This window comes from Lissotriton vulgaris, chromosome 7, assembly GCF_964263255.1.
Source record: "Lissotriton vulgaris chromosome 7, aLisVul1.2, whole genome shotgun sequence".
Classification (NCBI taxonomy): Eukaryota; Metazoa; Chordata; class Amphibia; order Caudata; family Salamandridae; genus Lissotriton; species Lissotriton vulgaris.
This window is the reverse complement of record NC_141695.1, coordinates 1,720,528,006-1,720,546,876: the sequence shown is the minus strand read 5'-3', so window position 1 is coordinate 1,720,546,876 and position 18,871 is coordinate 1,720,528,006. Positions and strand designations below refer to the sequence as shown.

At 48.2% G+C, this 18,871-nt stretch overlaps 1 protein-coding gene across 2 annotated transcripts in view; it reads right to left on the bottom strand.

The window, feature by feature from the left end:
* Nucleotides 1–18,871, bottom strand: part of CD4 (CD4 molecule) — a 105,782-nt gene that overhangs the window by 20,972 nt on the left and 65,939 nt on the right. For both annotated transcript variants that reach the window (XM_086932917.1, XM_086932918.1), the window contains 4 exons: nucleotides 16,268–16,432; nucleotides 6,327–6,596; nucleotides 4,062–4,427; nucleotides 715–963 (listed from right to left, as the gene is read on the bottom strand). In XM_086932917.1, the coding sequence (XP_086789043.1) occupies nucleotides 715–963; nucleotides 4,062–4,427; nucleotides 6,327–6,596; nucleotides 16,268–16,432 (1,050 nt within the window). The remainder of the gene's footprint in view (nucleotides 1–714; nucleotides 964–4,061; nucleotides 4,428–6,326; nucleotides 6,597–16,267; nucleotides 16,433–18,871) is intronic.

Here is an 18,871-nt window from a genome sequence, read left to right as displayed (position 1 = left end):
CTCCCACCAAAAACAAATGCCAACCACACTACAGTGTAACACACTATGGTTCTCCCACCAAAGACCAATGCCCACCACACTACAGAATAACACACTATGGTTCTCCCACCAAAGACAAATGCCCACCACACTACAGAATAAAACACTATGATTCTCCCACCAAAAACAAATGCCAACCACACTACAGTGTAACACACTATGATTATCCCACTAGACCACACTACAGTATAACACACTATGATTCTCCCACTAGACCACACTACAGTATAACACACTATGATTCTCCGATCTAAGACAAATGCCCACCACACTACAGTATAACACACTATGATTCTCCGATCAAAGACAAATGCCCACCACACTACAGTATAACACACTATGGTTCTCCCACCAAAGACAAATGCCCACCATACTACAGTATAACACTAAAACCAAATCAAACCTACTGTATTTGTAAAAGTGTGTTTGTTTTTTTACAGTGTGTTTCTCTTAGCTTGTTTTTGAAAACTTGTAGTTCTGACTTCTACATGTTTGCCCTGACCTCCCTGCTCTGTGATTCTAATCACGCCATGGTGTATGTTGAGAGTTCCCTTAAATTAATGTATGTTTTCTTCTGTAGAATTTGGAATGTAACTCAGGGCAGACCAAAATCAAGTGACAGGCAAACAGCCCTTGCTACCCTCCCGGCCCCCGTACCCGTAGCCACCCACATACCGAGTTCATAGTCAACAGTTTGCAGAAGCTTTTCGCCTTTGTAGAGGCTGCACTGCCATAGGCCGAAGCGCTGCGGGAACATCTGCAGGGTGATCCTGAATGTGGCAGCTCCCCTCTGCTCCTGGGTGTCTGCTAGGGATCCATTGACCTGAGTCCACCTCAGGACTGTCTCGTTGGAGTGGTTGGACACCTCGCAGACCAGGTTCACTCGGCTCTCCGGGGCCACAGGACCTTTGGGTGAGGCCGCAACTGAGAGTGAAACAGAAATACGTTGATTAGTGGTGCAGTGGTGCCTGTAGGGCCCTACATGTTCCCATTCTGGTACTGTGGATAGTGGCCATGTGCAAACAGGGACTGGGTACCCTTTTCTGGCAGAGTCACTAGCCACTTAGGTGTTTAGAGGAAACCTCGCTCCGCGAGCCCAGAAAGTGGTCCTCTTCTAGACCCCCTAAAGGCTTACTCTAAAGACCAAAGATGGGTATAGTGGTGTCTGTGCAGAACTGTCTTCTGCTCTTTCTGAAGAAAATAGTCCAATTGAATTAGAGTTTTGAGGGATCTTGCATGTGGAGCCACACTGGGTTCTGCTTTACGGCACACAATTTACAGTGTTTATGTGCAACCCGCAGCAGTCTCCTGGTGACCACCCTTCAATGTTCATATGATATCCTGTTGCACCTCTGGGTGTCATTTCCCTATGTTTTTCAGATATATATTGTGGCTCCTGAGCAAGGTGTTTTTTCAGAACGCCGAAACGCGCGTCGAGAGTATTAATTGCCACTTCTTCTTCTTTTAATAATTGTGTGATGATATTTTAACGATTTATATGATTTATGTTTTGTAAAAAAATGTTTTTATGTAATGTGGATGTATAGTAATATTTGTTTTTTAGTATGAGAAGCCATTAAAAATTATATAATTTTATACAGAAATAAATTTGTTAGGTTCTTTCTTTGCAACTACCCTTATATCTGTTAGATACTTTTTCATGTACACATTATTTCCTCTTCTCCCTCCACACACAGCGAACTAAAATTGTGGCATTAACACATGGACGGAAGGTATTTAGACATTTCTCCAACTCTCACAACCTTAACCAATTTCCTCAGCTTTATCACTGATTTAATGAGGAACAAGAGAAGAACATATAACTAGAATTTCCCAACTGGCCATGTGCCCATTGCGTTCGCTTAGGTAACTCCAAATTTCTATACTTAAAGAAGACTTCCGCCGGTCTAAAGTCTTAATTCTGGCTCATGGGGATGGAGGAAAGGACCTTCTCGCCAGTGCTGACCAGTTATATTACTTCATCTTAAAAGTTTTCTCCATGTGACAACATGTCTTTTAAGATGAAGGAATTTGCCTCTGGTACACAAGGATCACATAGACTTTCGTGAGTGGTCATGGAGACAAAGTGACAAATGGTTTCATGGGAATTTAGCCATTCGGAGACAAACACAGACTAGGGGGCAAATTTACTAACATTTTGCGACGCGTTTGCATCACACAAATGACATGAATCTGTGCAAAATGTTTATTTTGAACTTACTTTCCAGTTCAGAACTTGTTTTGCACTGACAAGTTGCCGCCTGAAAGTAACCCAGAGCAGCGCTTTGCCTTACTTTGCATCAGGTGGCAGTCCACGGGTGGTATATGGGCGTTCACATGTCCATAGGTTTTGATGCAAAGCCCTAGCTACTAACAATAGTAGACAAGGTTTTGTGCCAAAAAATAATACCTTTTTGAGAGTGGCATTAACTTGGATAAATGGTTTTATTTCTCCAAACTTTTTCAACTTTGCATGTGTGCTGCCAAGAGAAACACACATCCACAGTGGAAAATGTTTTGTAGTTTTTCTAATCATTGTGTTTTGTACTAGAAGGGTACCTTTCCAGTATTAAATCCATGCTGGACATTAGGCAAACACTAGACGCCGTTCGTGCAAAGACTCCCTTGTGCCGAGATAATTTACCTCTTTACCGAAAGAAAGGATAGGTGGTGACTCGTTTTTACGAAATTTGGATACGAGAGCCCCGTTATTCCGAGGAATATATGCAAAACGGAGATATTTTATCTATTTTTATAGGAAAACGTATACTGACAAGGCAACACTATACACATTAATATGTGTCTAACTTAGGATAATTCAAGTTTCGATCACCCTTTGGTTTCGCCAATATTTTTGATAAAAGATATACAATCGCCCTGATGAAGTCCTTAAGCTGTATAAGTTAGGACGAAACACGTGTTGGCAAAGCAAAAAAGAATGGAAAAGTACTGAGTGACTGAAAAGAAGAAAATAAAGAAGAAGTTTTGAAATACATTGGACTTATTTTCTATTTTTTCTATAATTTTTTGATGTTGGTCTATGGATTGATTCTGAGATAAGGTTCTAGTATTTGCTCAGGAGGAGAATTTGATTACATTAGGCAAACACCCTTGCACTGTGGTGCAAAGGTGTGCGTGGCACAAGGCCGCCTAATTGTGCACCAGCACAGCACTTGGGAGAGAGCAGGACATAGTAGTAGATATTGCTTTTTCCTGCTCTCTCTTCATTCTCACTCAACACCTTTCAGCGAAGCAGCTTTGATTGATGCAACACGTGGTGTGGCATCTTTGTAAACCTGCCCCTAGTTGTGAATGGTCAAAGAGACAGAAGGGGTGCAGAGAATCATTTTTAGTGATCAAGAGGAACAAGGGAGGCCACCATGAATGTACAGTGACCAAATGGGGACAAGTGGCACATAAATTAATGACCCAAGGGATGGGTGTTAGTTTACAGTGGACGTAGACACAAGGGGGCGCATAGGTTGCTTGAGAGTGTTCACAGAGACACCAGAGACACATAGATTCCTTTAGGGGGTAATAGTGAAACAAGGGTCACACGGAATTGAGAATGGTGAGGCATAAAATAGTTGCTGCACTCATTATGGTTTTGCCTCACACGCCTGGGTACAGTGTACCTCAGAAGATATGTACCACCACAAGGAAACAGTGACCTCCACACTTCAAGTGCTGTGTTCCACCGAGTGTCCTCCTGTCCCTTTTACTTGGACCCCAGTGGTTTCATTACAAGACTGGAGGCTACCATTATGCTATAACCTTTTTTTGCTTCCCTAACATGCAGCCATTTAATGAACGTGCGTTGCATCATGAATAAAAATCATTCTAATAAAAATCTGAGAGTAACTGGATATCTGAGATCATATCATTGGGCATTAGATGTAAAGACAATGTGGCCTTATATTGGCGCTATTACCTCGGTGGTAACGAGCTTCCTCACGCCACTGATCACAGACCTCACATCCACAACCAGCAGAAGTCTTCCAAGCAATCAACAAAACCCTCACCTCGCAGGACTGAGAGATGGAATTTCTTCTTCAGGTCCTTGTGAGTAAACCGCACCAGCAGAGTGTACCATCCTGCGTCGTCGAACTGGACCCCGGGCAGCTGGAATGAGAGGTCTGAGGCGTTCACCATCGGGGACCTCTGCCCACAAGCATTGCTCCAGCAGACGCCATCTTGGCTGACGGACAGGGTCGTCTCCTCTTGTCCGAGCTCAGCAGGGTCATCAGACCGGTAGAGGCCTCCACTTGTGACTTTTGGAAACCTGGTGGATGAGTCTCTGATGTTGAAGTTGAACAAAAAGGAGAGTAACACTGTGTCGTTATTTCTCGAGAACAGCATCGTGGGCCCGGATTCGTCGGTGAATAAACCTGCGTATGAACATTATGAAGAAAAGAAAGAATCGTTTGACTCTAACTACAGGAGGGGGACATTTTACGGTTAAAATCAAAACAAAATTATAGCCAGTGCATGTAACATAAGGCCTTGCATTCCTGCTCAGATAAACATGAAAGATTAATGCCACAGTGGCTTTCTTCATTATGATTTTAGGTTTGCTGATACATTTGTCTTCCATATCTACTGTTAGCAATTTTTTTAAATATACAAGGTGAGGGCTATTGCTTCACCTAGAGGAGTATTTCTCTTACGCCTCCTGCCATTGGCTGTTTAGTGTATTATTCCGCCGCCTCTTGGAAGCTGTAGTGCAATGCAAGAGCAACAATTTTACGTCTCAAAAGTAATCTCAATCAAAACATATCAAACTGTTTATCACACAGATGCGTTGTATACAGAAAACAGTTATTGTTGTTTTGCTTTTTTCACTGCAGCTTGCTTTTTTAAAATGTTTTGGCCAGGACTCAAATCCAAGCCAGACCTATTTGCTTTGCTAAGATTTGTTCACATTGGAGTTGCATTTCACTTTTCAGAGCCCCCACCCTTTTAACATCAACCATTATATGCAGGTTCTCTGACATTTTAGTTAGTGCTAAAAGCCAGTGGGGGCTCCATCCGCAATGGCGGAGGAGCGTCGCCCCACTGGCTCAGATCCAACAGCTGAAAAATAAAACCATATGCTACTATCATTTTATTTTTCAGTTGCTGGCTCTGAGCCAGCGCGTGTAGGGTGGGCGGGGCTGGGGTCACAGGGAGGAGCGGTGAGCACTTTTAACTGTTCATGCCGGTTTGTCCAGCCGTCTCAGGCCGGCCACACAGACATGCGCAGTATAGGTTTCCCTAACCCAGCTGCATTCTACAGCGGTGGGAGAAACATGCCAGACTCCCTGTGCCTGAGCGTAGCGTCTAAGCAACACGCTCAGGCCAATCCAGGTGCTTCTCTCATAGTATGGGAGCAGTGTCTGGATGAGTTGGGGGGCCTGTCCTAGGGGCTGGCGGAGGAGCGGGTGAGAAGGAGCACAGACGTGTGAGGCAGTCGAAGGATCAAGTACGTTTTTTTTTTGTTCAACACTCCGCCCCTCACCCTCCTTGTAATGCAATCTCATACTGTGGGTAATTGACAGGTATTTAGCGGAGCACGTAATACTTTCGTTACCTTGTTTCTAGGCGTTCAAAGGTTTGCAGAGCAATGACCTGATGCACGTGGAGATGAAGCAATTTGCCTAGGTTTACACAGTTTGGTCAACTCAGGAAGCTATAATTATAACTCAGCTCTTGGATCTTCAGCCAATAAATTGATACGCAGAATCAAGGCACTGTAGAATTTTATGGCAAAACTGGTGGCTAGCATGGTTATTAACTTAATTAATGCCACACCCCACACACAGCATCTTTAAAGGACATCATTAAACCAAACTAAGCCCCCATCCAGAGAACAGCAATTGCTTCTTAGTTCTGCCAGGGGCATTGCTCCTTTAGATCAATCACAAGGACTTGGCAATGAGTGCCTTAACTTTTACAATCGGAAAGGTGAGATCAGACCCCCATGGAATAAGGTGACACATGCAAAACCAAAACATGTGAACATTTGGCTTAGACTGACAAGTTTATAAAATCACAGAAGACAACCACTTACAAAACGGAAGAACTAGGACCACAATGAAGCAAGAGCGTGAGGTACACAACCAGCCAATATTCCAAGAATAGGTTGAGCCATGTTGCAAAAATCAATTGGTAGAAGCAAACTATTTGGGGCTGGCATGCAGAAAGTGGTCAATGACAGTTCAGAAGTCCCTGATTCTGATTGAACGACAGTCCACGTGCCTACCACTGTGGCAAGATGTGGTCGCTGAAGGCGGTAGGTGCTTTCTTACCTGCCACTGTGACCTTGTACGGCAACTCGAGGGAGGCTTTTACAGTGCTGATCTTGCACCTCCAGTCGCCGTTGTCTTCGAGCTGTAGGTCCTTTACATGCAGCTTCTGGGCCAGGTTCTGGCCTTGGCTGATCTTCCATGTCCCTTTTACCTTGTCTCTGGGGTTCTTGCATGTGATGCTGACGTCCTGGGAAATGGTGGCTGGATTTGCCTTCAGCAACAACTCAAGGTTGTCGGAGACAAGGAGGGCTTCAGAGTCAGGACTGGTCACTGGAGGGGCAAGGTGGGATGTGAAGGAAAAAGGCATGCATTATTATTATGGGACTGGCCGGCATATCCCACCGCTGTAGGCAGATTACTGTCATGTGACTGAATTTGTCTGCTACACTGCAGCACACCTATTCTCTGGAAGTAAATTACACCCCTGTAGGCAGATCCCACCTTTCCAATCATACTCATGACACGTGAAGGGGTCCCTCTACTACCCCTCATCACATAACTTCAGTAAGGCCAGAATATCCCCCCTCTGTAAGCAGCAGAGCTGTGTCATGTAAGTATGATCCTCTACTCTCCTGATAACATCCCTGATCTGACTGTACAGCCCACTTAGGAAAAAACTGTATGCTTGTGTGTATGCTTCTAAGCACGCATGTGTTATTCCCATAGTAGGAACTTAGCCAAAAGGCAGGAAAGCACAGTACACGGTTAAAGACAAGCATAAAGCCAACAGGTGATGGGAGAGGTATCTGGTTTGTGGATTTTCGCTGCGCTAAAGAGGTGTATCCTCAACTCTTGCCTAAATTTGAGCAGCGTTGGCATGGTCCGGAAGGATACAGGGATGTTATTCCTGACCCTGGGTGCATAGATGGAAAAGGTCTTGTTTTTTCTTTCTTACACTTCCTCGTCTGCAGTCTGATAGTGTCTTGGCTGAGATGGTGAGCTTGTCTGCGGGTGTGCCGAGAGCCACCGGAGATGGTGAGCTTGTCTGCGGATGTGCCAAGAGCCACCGAAGATGGTGAGCTTATCTGCAGGTGTGCCAAGAGCCACCAGAGATGGTGAGCTTGTCTGCGGATGTGCCAAGAGCCACTGAAGATGGTGAGCTTGTCTGCAGGTGTGCCAAGAGCCACCAGAGATGGTGAACTTGTCTGCGGGTGTGCCGAGAGCCACCGGAGATGGTGAGCTTGTCTGCGGATGTGCCAAGAGCCACCGAAGATGGTGAGCTTGTCTGCAGGTGTGCCAAGAGCCACCAGAGATGGTGAGCTTGTCTGCGGGTGTGCCGAGAGCCACCGGAGATGGTAAGCTGGTCTGCGGATGTGCCAAGAGCCACCGAAGATGGTGAGCTTATCTGCAGGTGTGCCAAGAGCCACCAGAGATGGTGAGCTTGTCTGCAGATGTGCCAAGAGCCACCGAAGATGGCGAGCTTGTCTGCAGGTATGCCAAGAGCCACCAGAGATGGTGAGCTTGTCTGCAGGTGCGCCAAGAGCCACCAGAGATGGTGAGCTTGTCTGCAGGTGTGCCAAGAGCCACCAGAGATGGTGAGCTTGCTAGCTGGTTGTGATGTCTTTGTAAATGATGCACCTGATTTTAAAGATCATTTGTGTAGATTCCTCGACTCCCTGTATCACATCCCTCATCTGCTAGTAGATCCCTCCTCTGGCAGCAAACAGGCACTTCATTAAAGAAGGAGAAAGTGCAGAGGACATCCAGGTTCACAATCGCTATCATATTCTCAGGAGCCGGTAGCATAAAATACCACTAAAGCCGATGGGCCACCAAGGTGGATAAACTCATGAGTGAGTTTTGGGGGTGAAGGTTTGCACTGAGTTTGAATCCTTTTATATCTGTGGGAGGCATCTGGCTTCTATGTAGGGTCAAGATGATAGTGCATAACGAAATGTGCAATGGGGCTTGAGAATCTTTAGGGCAGAGCTACATGACAAGTGCATATATTTATGAGGTGTGCTGACTGACTGTTAATTCAAAAACAGCGTATTCAAGTTTGATATTTCAGCGGGGTGATGTCACTCCAGTGAATTAAGGATTTCCAACCAATAGAAAGGTTACAAATGTTCATGCACATTTAGTAATTGGTAACGTGAATGATGTTCATATAAAGCTTACTTGGAATTCTGAAGACCTAAATAAATCAAAGAAACAAAATGCCAAGAGGTTACTATCTCTTGTCAATCATTGATTGGTATTAGAAGACCTTAATAAACAGTTACCTGGTATTTATCCATATATATATATATATATATATATATAACCTCCACAGTGTTTCCTTCGCGGGAGTTTGCGCAGCGCTCACGTATGTGCGGTGTCCTGCGGCAGAACCAAGCCGCTATTTATTACCAAACTTCTCCAACCAGGGAAAACAACGGGTCGCACAGCCAACCTGGATTCAAACAGTGATCCTTTTTATTTCAGTTATTTCAAAAGGGCAACAGGCGCAGAGATCTACGCGTTTCGGTGTCACTCCACCTTGCTCACGATCACTGGGTATTCCACACCCACAAACATTTAAACACATTTTTTTCAAACTCAAAAGCATTTCCTGCCTGTTGCCCTTTTGAAATAACTGAAATAAAAAGGATCACTGTTTGAATCCAGGTTGGCTGTGCGACCCGTTGTTTTCCCTGGTTGGAGAAGTTTGGTAATATATATATATATATATATATATATATATATATATATATATATATATATATATATATATATATATATATTCCTCCAAGCCCGCTTGCTTCACAAATGGGTCTGACACATGCTTGGGTGTGCAACACAGATTTATTGAAGCCAGGTCACACAATGACATCACGCGTAGTTGCTCCCATCAGTCCCTGGCAGACGTGTTTCAGCGGGTGCCTTTATCAATGCCGGTGAGTTGCTGAGGGTTCAAAGGTTGTGCTTTTCGCGGGGCTTTATTAAATAGTCCTGCCGAGGGTTCTTATTGGCCGGTCATCACCACCATAGAAAGGGGACAGGGGAAAGTTCCTCTTTGTTATTGTTTGTCTCCTTCTGCTAATTACCCTCGGTATGTGTCAAGTCCAGCCCGCACGTAGGGGATCGGCGGTCCAGGATGAGCAACCCGGTACCATGACCCGCTGCTCGCATACAATAATGCTTCTGGCTCTCCTTTCTCCTTATTGGCGGGCAAGTCTCTCTGGCGAAATTCACCCTGCTGCACACCCGTAAGCAGTCCAACTGCTCCCTCTCCCCGATACCTTTTAACCATCCAGGTCGGGGGGCGCCGCATTTGCGCAGAACATGCACAGTATTCCACAGTTTTGTCGGTTTGATGCGGAGCTCCAGACCGAGGGGCGTGTCAGTCCAAGCAGAGCCGACCTCCGCTTCACATACTCCTCCAAGCCCGCTTGCTTCACAAACGGGTCTGACACATGCTTGGGTGTGCAACACAGATTTATTGACGCCAGGTCACACAATGACATCACGCGTAGTTGCTCCCATCAGTCCCTGGCAGACGCGTTTCGGCGGGTGCCTTTATCAATGCCGGTGAGTTGCTGAGGGTTCAAAGGTTGTGCTTTTCGCGGGGCTTTATTAAATAGTCCTGCCGAGGGTTCTTATTGGCCGGTCATCACCACCATAGAAAGGAGACAGGGGAAAGTTCCTCTTTGTTATTGTTTGTCTCCTTCTGCCAATTACCCTCGGTATGTGTCAAGTCCAGCCCGCACGTAGGGGATCGGCGGTCCAGGATGAGCAACCCGGTACCATGACCCGCTGCTCGCATACAATAATGCTTCTGGCTCTCCTTTCTCCTTATTGGTGGGCAAGTCTCTCTGGCGAAATTCACCCTGCTGCACACCCGTAAGCAGTCCAACTGCTCATTCTCCCCGATACCTTTTAACCATCCAGGTCGGGGGGCGCCGCATTTGCGCAGAACATGCACAGTATTCCATAGTTTTGTCGGTTTGATGCGGAGCTCCAGACCGAGGGGCGTGTCAGTCCAAGCAGAGCCGACCTCCGCTTCACATACTCCTCCAAGCCCGCTTGCTTCACAAACGGGCCTATATATATATATATATATATATATATATATATATATATATATATACACACACATCTTCATTTTCTAGTAGTGCCACAGCACAAAAGCAGCAAGATATAAAAAGTTATACACAAACATAAATAAAATAACTAAATAAAACAAATGCATTTTAAGACAGGTGAAATGCATATAGCTGTGCAAATTAACTTTCTGGTACCTTCTCATGACCGCTCATATGATATCAAATTCTAATCCTAACACTGTCAACTAGATCACATGTTTTCTCACTGTAAGTCTCTGAGGAGGTTGACATGATCTGCACTCACAGCATGGAGATCTATACAAGATTCCAGGAGATTTAGATCATTTCTAGATCAACTGTCAAGATATCCCTACATTTCTTGTCTTCTTTTTGGAGGACATTTGCAAATCCCACCAAACAATAGACATTACCAAAATATACAGATCACAGTCAGTTCCAGCATGGTACCATATTTCATGACCATCACTCTCTCTTTGAATTTTAATGCGTTTGACACCTCTCCTCTAATCAAACAAAGTTCAGCCAGCTGGAAATTATGAAAACTAAAGATTATGCTTACTGAAGCTTAATAGAACCAGGATTTACGTATAAACAGATGCATTATTCACATTATTAATGAGTACATGCAGGGGCATTACAGATATGTTAATAGGGGTTATAGGGACATTGTTTGAAATGGCAATATCTCCTTACAGATACATTATATACATTATATGCACCCATGGAGGGGTATTACTTTTTTATTTATGGTTTTTCTTTTTTTATAAAACACTCAAACACAAATTTGCCATATCTGAAACATGGTTTGTCGCTGTGGACCACATTTATTGAACAATAGCTATGTGGTACACCTAGGGACAGATTCACAAAGTCTTTTCTTAACATAGTAATCCTCTCTCCAGACCTGGTTAGCAAAACATGCTCCATGATGAATACTTAAGCAATTCATCCACTAAGTAAAAGTGTGTTTGGTGCATCCAGGTTGTACACAATTGCACTAATATAGTGTTATGCACTGTATGTCCCACACACATACAACAGATCTGTGTTTGAAGCCTGCCTTCAATTTACGGTGTATCAATCAATCAAGAACATTTATAGAGCGTGCTACTCACCTGTGAGGGTCTCAAGTCACTGGGGGGGGGGGGAGGGGGATGCTGCTACTGCTCGAATAGCCAGATCTTGAGTTGCTTCCTGAAGGAGAGATGGTCCTGGGTCAGACGTAGGTGGGTCGGGAGGGAGTTCCACGTCTTGGCAGCCAGGTAGGAGAAGGATCTTCCTCCGGTGGTGGTTCTGCAGATCCGTGGGACGGTGGCGAGGGCGAGGCTGGCGGAGCGGAGCTGGCGGTAGGTGTGTAGAACTTGAGGCGGTTGTTGAGGTATTCGGGGCCCATGTCATGGAGAGCTTTGTGTGCGTGGGTGAGGAGCCTGAACGTGATCCTCTTGTTTACAGGGAGCCAGTGCAGGTCTCTCAGGTGGGAAGAGATGTGGCTGTGTCGGGGGATGTCCAGGATGAGTCGTGCCGATGCGTTCTGTATGCGCTAAAGTCTTTTCTGTAGTTTGACTGTGGTTCCAGCGTAGAGGGCGTTCCCGTAGTCCAGTCAGCTGGTAACCAGGGCCTGGGTGACAGCCTTCCTGGTTATGGTGGGGATCCAGCGGAAGATCTTACGGAGCATGCAAAGGGTGTTTAAGCAGGAAGAAGTAACGGCGTTGACTTGCTTGGTCATCGTGAGGGAGGAGTCAAGGATGACTCCCAGGTTGCATGCGTGGTCTGTGGGCTTGGGGGCAGGGCCCAGAGCCGGGGGCCACCAGGAGTCGTCCCAGGCGGAGGGGGATGGACGGAGGATGAGGACCTCCGTCTTGTCTGAGTTCAGTTTCAGACGGCTGAGCTTCATCCATTCCTCGACGTCCTTCATTCCTTCCTGGAGGCTTGCTTTGGCGGTGGCGGGGTCGTTGGTGAGGGAGAGGATCAGCTGGGTGTCGTCTGCGTAGGAGATGATGTTGAGGCCGTGTTTGCGTGCGATGGTCACGAGGGGGCTCATGTAGACATTGAAGAGGGTAGGGCTGAGCGAGGAGCCTTGGGGTACGCCACAGATGATCACGGTGGCCGTGGCGCGGAAGGACGGGAGACGGACTCTTTGAGTTCTGTCAGAGAGGAAGGAGGTGATCCAGTCCAGGGCCTCTTCTTGGATCCCGGCCTGGTGGAGGCGGGTCGTTAGGGTGCGGTGGCAGACTGTATCGAATGCGGCCGATAGGTCGAGGAGGATGAGGGTGGCAGTTTCCCCGTTGTCAAGCATGGTCCTGATGTCATCAATTGCTGCGATGAGGGCGGTTTTGGTGCTGTGGTTCGCTCGGAAACCGGACTGCGACGAGTCGAGGGAGCCGTTTGTTTCGAGGAAAGTGGTCAGCTGTATGTTGACGGTCTTCTCGATGACTTTTGCAGGGAAGGGGAGGAGCGAGATGGGGCGGAAGTTCTTGAGGTCCGTGGGGTCGGCGGTGGGTTTCTTCAGGAGGGCGCTGATCTCTGCGTGTTTCCAGCTCTCCTGAAAGGTGGCGGACGCAAAGGAGTTGTTAATGATGTTCCGGAGATGGGGTGCGATGATGAAGTCGGCCTTGTTGAAGATGTGGTGTGGGCCGGGGTCGGCTGGGGAGCCGGAGTGGATGGTGTTCATCACGTGGGTGGTGTCTTCGGTGTTGACGGGGGTCCAGGCGCGGAGGATGGTGGAGGGTTGGTTTGGTGGTTGGGTGCGTGGTCTGGGCACCGAAGCTGTCGTGTACATCGGTGATCTTGCGGTGGAAGAACGTGGCAAGTGAGTCGCAGAGGTCTTGCGATGGCGTGATGTCGTTGTTGCTGGCGCTGGATTTGGAGAGCTATTTGACGATGCTGATGAGTTCCTTGCTGTTGTGGGTGTTGTTGTCCAGTCGTTCTCTGAATGATGTTCTTTTGGTGGTGCGGATCAGCTGGTGGTGTTTGCGGGTTGTGTTCTTGAGGGCTGTCATGTTTCCTGTCGACTGTTCGTGGCGCCAGGCTTTCTCAAGAGTGCGGCAGGCTTTCTTTGAGTCTTTGAGGTCGTCGGTGAACCATGAGGCTTTCTTGCTGCCGGGTTTGCTTGGCGGGGTCTTCAGTGGTGCAAGGGCATTGGCTCAGTCGGTGATCCACTGTGTGAGGCTGCGGGCTGCGCAGTTGGTGTCCGTGGTGTTGGTAGATTGGTTTTGGCTCAGGGACATGGTGAGCTGGTCGGTGGTGATCTTGCTCCAGCGTCTTCGGGTAACATGTTGCGGGTGGTGGTGAGTCGTGGTTTTACTGAAGTTGAAGTGGACGCAGCTGTGATCGGTCCAGTGAAGTCCGGTGGAGTAGCTGAAGGAGACGTGGTTGCTGGAGGAGAAGACTGGGTCGAGCGTGTGGCCGGCGTAGTGGGTGGGGGTGTTCACCAGTTGCTTGAGTCCGAGGTTGGCTAGGTTGTCCAGCAGGGTGGTGGTGTTGTTGTCATTGTTGTTTTCGAGGTGGAAGTTCAGGTCCCCTAAGAGGATGTAGTCAGCGGAGGCGAGGGCGTGTGGGCTGATGAAGTCTGCGATGGCTTCGCTGAATTGTGTGCGTGGTCCAGGGGGTCTGTATATGAGAGTCCGTCTGAGGGTGGTCTTGGGGTCGGTGTGTATCTGGAAGTGAAGGTGTTTGGCGGCGGCGGGTGTCGTCAGAGTTGGTCGTGATGCTGATGGTGTTCCTGTAGACGATGGCGATGCTTCCTCCGGTTTGGTTGATGCGGTCCCTCCGGGTGATCTTGTAGCCGTCCGGGATGGCTATGGCGATGTCGGGGGCTGAGGAGGTGTTCATCCAGGTTTCCGTGAGAAAGGCGACGTACGGTGATGTTGTGTCGAGGAGGTCCCAGAGTTCGACGGCGTGTTTGTGGACGGAACGGGTGTTAATCAGGATGCACTTGAGGTGGTAGTTGTAGGTGCTTGATCTGGCGGGTGCGGTGCAGGTCCGGAGGCAGGTGAATTTGCAGGCTTGGCAGGTGAAGGGTCCGTGGGAGCGTTTCAGAGTGGCACGGTAGCAGGCAGGTGATCGGCCGGTGTTGAGAGCGTGGAGGGCGGCAGCGTCATATCTGAGGTGGGTCGCCTGGCTACGTCGGGGGCCAGGGGTTCTGGCGCTGGGGGTGGTCCAGGCGCAGACGGGCTTGCCTCAGCGGCGCGCCCGCTTTGCGGCCTTCATATGAGGGACAGAGGGAGGAAGGAGCAGCTGGGAGGTGGGAGCGGGGCGGCCAATGGGAGAGAAGGGGGGGCGGGTCGCATGGGCTCAGTGGCGTGAGAAAAAAAACGGCGGGAAAAAGACGGCGGGAGAAGCGGCGAGGGTCACGGAGGGAGTGGGGGGGATGACAGGAAGGGTGAGAGCACAGGGGTGCAGCAAGAAGGGACAGCAATAGTCAAGTAGGCAAGCAGAAGGCAGTCAAGGAGGCAGAGCGGCAAGCGGCAAAACGGAGGAGACAGGCAACACTGCACGAGCCAGGAGGCAGGCGGCAGAAAGGGTCACACAGGGGGCTGCATGGTGGTAGGGGGGAGCGACCTGCCTGGTGACAGGGTCAGAGGTCGCTTAGAGATCTAAGTACCTAAGTGGCATTCTATGTACAAGGTATCCAGCTACCTAAGTGGCCTTCAATGAACAATGCACATAAATGGTCATTCAACAGCATTCGGTTCATCCGAAACCGTGTCAGAAATTGAAGCCTTGTTTCTGACCACCATGGAAACATTTCCGACCGACTGATTACAATAGTCGGAAACTGTTTAGTCGTTCCGACTCGTTTCTGACCGGTATTCAGAGGACCAGAGTCGGTTGGAACATTCAACATTTGTTTATCACACACATCCACTAACAGTCACTATGCTTGGTGTATCTAAGTGGTATGTAAAAGTAATAGGAACATATTTGATGGCCTTATGGGTGCAAAATTGAGAATGCATGGCTAGAGAGTGCACTGTGTGACACACAATCATGCATGCAACAAAGTCTATCGATGTGGGCTATTTTATGTCTGTCAGGTAATACTGACTTAACTCTGGGTCCATCGTGTTTCATAAGTACAACAAAGACAGTCAACAGTGTGGTGAAGCCCTCCAGACCAGGCCACTCAAGAATAGGGTCTCAGGCTATCCTAAGAGATCAGGCAGAAGGTACACCCAATATGCTCTCAGAGTAGGGGTAGGGTTAGCTAGGAATATAGTTATATATAAATCATGTTGCCGTGGTTGGACTGGTAGTTATGTTCGCCATGTTCATAATGCTGGTTGTTTTGCTTTGTTTTATCTGCCTAATAATCACAGCACATTCTTTCTATGCAAGAATACGAGTGTTTAAATAAATGTATTGAAAACATATTTGTATATATAGTGTTATGTTTGAGATTGCCAAAATCATCTTTCACCCGTGAAGGGTTAGGGATGTGGGTGAGGCACTGTGAGCTAGCCAGGAATTGGGCCAACAGTTTCTGATGATGTAGATAGACTCAGTCCGTGCATTCTGAAGTCCTGTTGTCCTAATATGCAGTCCTACATTTTCTAGTGGGAACCGTATAACAACAGTGTGAGTGTGTCTGTCTGTTTACATGCATGCTAATTAAATCTACATTTGTTTAGGTAAATATATATATGTGATGTTTGGGCAATACATGTTAAAGCTGGTTAAGCCCTCCATAATTGTTTGGCCCACCAATAAGTCCAATCAGTCTATGAAATTATGGTTATTTTTGTCTACTTGGAAGATGATCAACGACAATACCTTGGTGGATCCAGAGAAGAGCTAGTGCAGTCAACGCCGACATCCAAGGTGTGCAGAACCCACAACGTCTCCTAGAATGGCACCTGCACATAAATATGGACCCCGGTGTTCATCACTTACTTTCGAAAAGCACCAGCTGGACTCTCTGTGCCTCCTTTGAATTTACGGTAGACATGTATAAGCCGGCGTCTGATATCTTCAGTTCATTAATCCGCATAGAACAATTCCTTCGATTTATTTGTTGCAAGTTTATGTGGCTCCTCTTCTTGGCCAGTTCTGATTGTCCTTGAAGGGGAAACAAAGGAAAGGATAATCAGGAAAACATGAGCTTTATTTTTCTTGAAGAGATTCCTTTAATTTTCTTGAAAGGATTCTTTAAAGCAATGCAAACAAAATGTACCTTTATATCTATATCTATGTATCTATTTATATATCTATATATCGCCAGTAGATAGCTATAGTTAGGACCTAGTTTCAGTAGGAAATGTGTTAGACCTGTCAGCCCTAGGGTGGTCTTTCCCTGTATTTTTTGCCCTTGCCTCATTTTTCACACCTACTTTTTGTTGGCTTTAGGACTCTGGGCACCCTCCCATTGCTAATCAATGCCAGGGTGCAGGTGCTCTCTTCCCCCAACATGGCTGCCACTGACCCCTGCTACTGCAGCGTGGTCTGATTAGGCGCACTCTAGTAGCCAGGAGCTGGCTGGAACCCTTAAACAATGTTGCCATACCAGCCTGCCAGCCTGCCAGCCTGCCCATAGCTAGAACGAGGGAAGCTCCTGGAACCTTCCAGAATAGGGGAAGCACCAACTGCCACTGCCAACTGCCAACTGACACTATATAAGGAAAAGGAGGGAAACTTTCTAGTCAGTTGGGGCATCACTGACCTGGGGAACCCACGCAGGAGTTCTAGGTGGGAGGGCCTAGTGAGGAACCTATGCTACTGGGAGTGACAGGATTTAGGTGCTGCCTCTTAAGCTGGGTGAGGTGCCCTAAGCTAGCCCCCTGATCTGACCCAGTGGTAGGGAACCCCAGGGTCCATCTGCAGTGACTGAGGAAAAACTCCTCAAGCCTTCAACTCATCATCACCCCCCCTCCCCCCAGTAACTTCAAGAAACAAGCAACCAAGGGCGCAGAGCCATCCAAGCGCCAAGAAGACTGCTTTCTGGGACCAGGTACTGGACTGTGCCGCCCTGCGCATCCACTGTGCTGCCCTGCGCATTCCCTGCCTACAATTGGGCCGACCTGTATTCCCCTGACTAAACTGTGGGCCAAGCGCTGTAAATTGCTCCCATCCTACTTGCCCTGAGCTGACTGTGGCCTCGAGACTCTAGCGCTAAAGCCCTCCTGTGAGGCACTGGTATTTTAAGGCACTTCTCCCCCTCAGGGATCATCCTGTCAGCGAGGCGCTGCATCTGCCCTAAGCGCTCACCTGCTGACTCCGAGCGCTGCGTGGGCCTGTCGCTGTCTGCCGCTGTCGCTCCGGGCCTGGAGGTGCCCGTGGCCTCCTCCTTCTGCCCAGCCGAGACTGCCCCTCAGGCTCTGTCGCGCAGTGCACCGGATCGCCCCCGCAGCTGCGGAGGCGCTGTGACATCCCTCGGTGGCCCCCGGAGCTTGGGGAGGGCCGCCGTGTAATCCAGTCAGGCCTCGTTAGGCCTGAAGCCAGATTGCTGCCTCCGTCACGTGACGAGGGGTTGGGCCTTGTCATTGGCCGCGCCCCTGTCTCCCTGTGCCGCGATTGGCCCCGCGGCCCGGCCCACACGGCTCCTGCCTTGGCCGTCACCACGGGCCCCGCTGACAAGGCCCGGCGGCTGAAGAAAGCTGCACTTCCCTACGGAGGGGGCCGCTGAGCCTGAGAGCCCCCCTCCGCTTGCCGCTCAAACGCGGGCCCAGCTTCGCCCCGGCGCTGGGGCTCCAGAACTGCCCCCCGCGTCACACAGGGCCGGAGCTCCTTTCCCCCCAAAGCAGATACTTTGCAAGGGCCCCGGAGGGCCGAAGAACACAAGGTAACCCCCTGGGGAGGAGGGCAGTAGGCCGAGGGAGGCCCAAGGTCGCCCCTCCCCTGGGGTTAACTGAGACTGGGCCCTGTTGGCCCCCCTTCGAAGGTGCCTCAAGAGTATGGAGGTTGGAGCCTGAAATGTTCATAGTGCACCATATTTACAAGCCTGCAATGTTTATAGTGCACCGTATTTACAAGCCTGTAATGTTCAGAGAGCCCATAATTGTATGCTGAAATGTTCATAGTGCACCATATTTACAAGCCTGAAATGTTCATAGTGCACCATATTTACAAACCTGAAATGTTCATAGTGCACCATATTTACAAGCCTGAAAGGAGAGGGAGATTCACTTCACTGTACTGAATTTTCTTGCAGAGGTGGGCTTCCATAGTATTCTGAGGATCTGATCTAGGTCGCAAGCCGACCGGAATTCACAAGAAGAAAGGCTTGTCACAAATGATTAAAGGCTGTGCTCTTTGGAGTTCCTTGTTGGACTGATAAGTACTTGCCGATATGTTTTATTACCTTTAAGGAAAAGCGTCCATGAGAGGATTGATGTGTTATTTAAACGCATTACTATAGTCGCTTCTTGTAGGATCCTCCAGGTTAATACAGATACCCCTTTGCCTGTAAGAGAGTTTGATACGACAGGCGGGGTTAGCTAGTGTTTCACTGCTAGATAAGCGGGTTCTAATTTTAATGAAATGTTCACTCATTCATAGGAA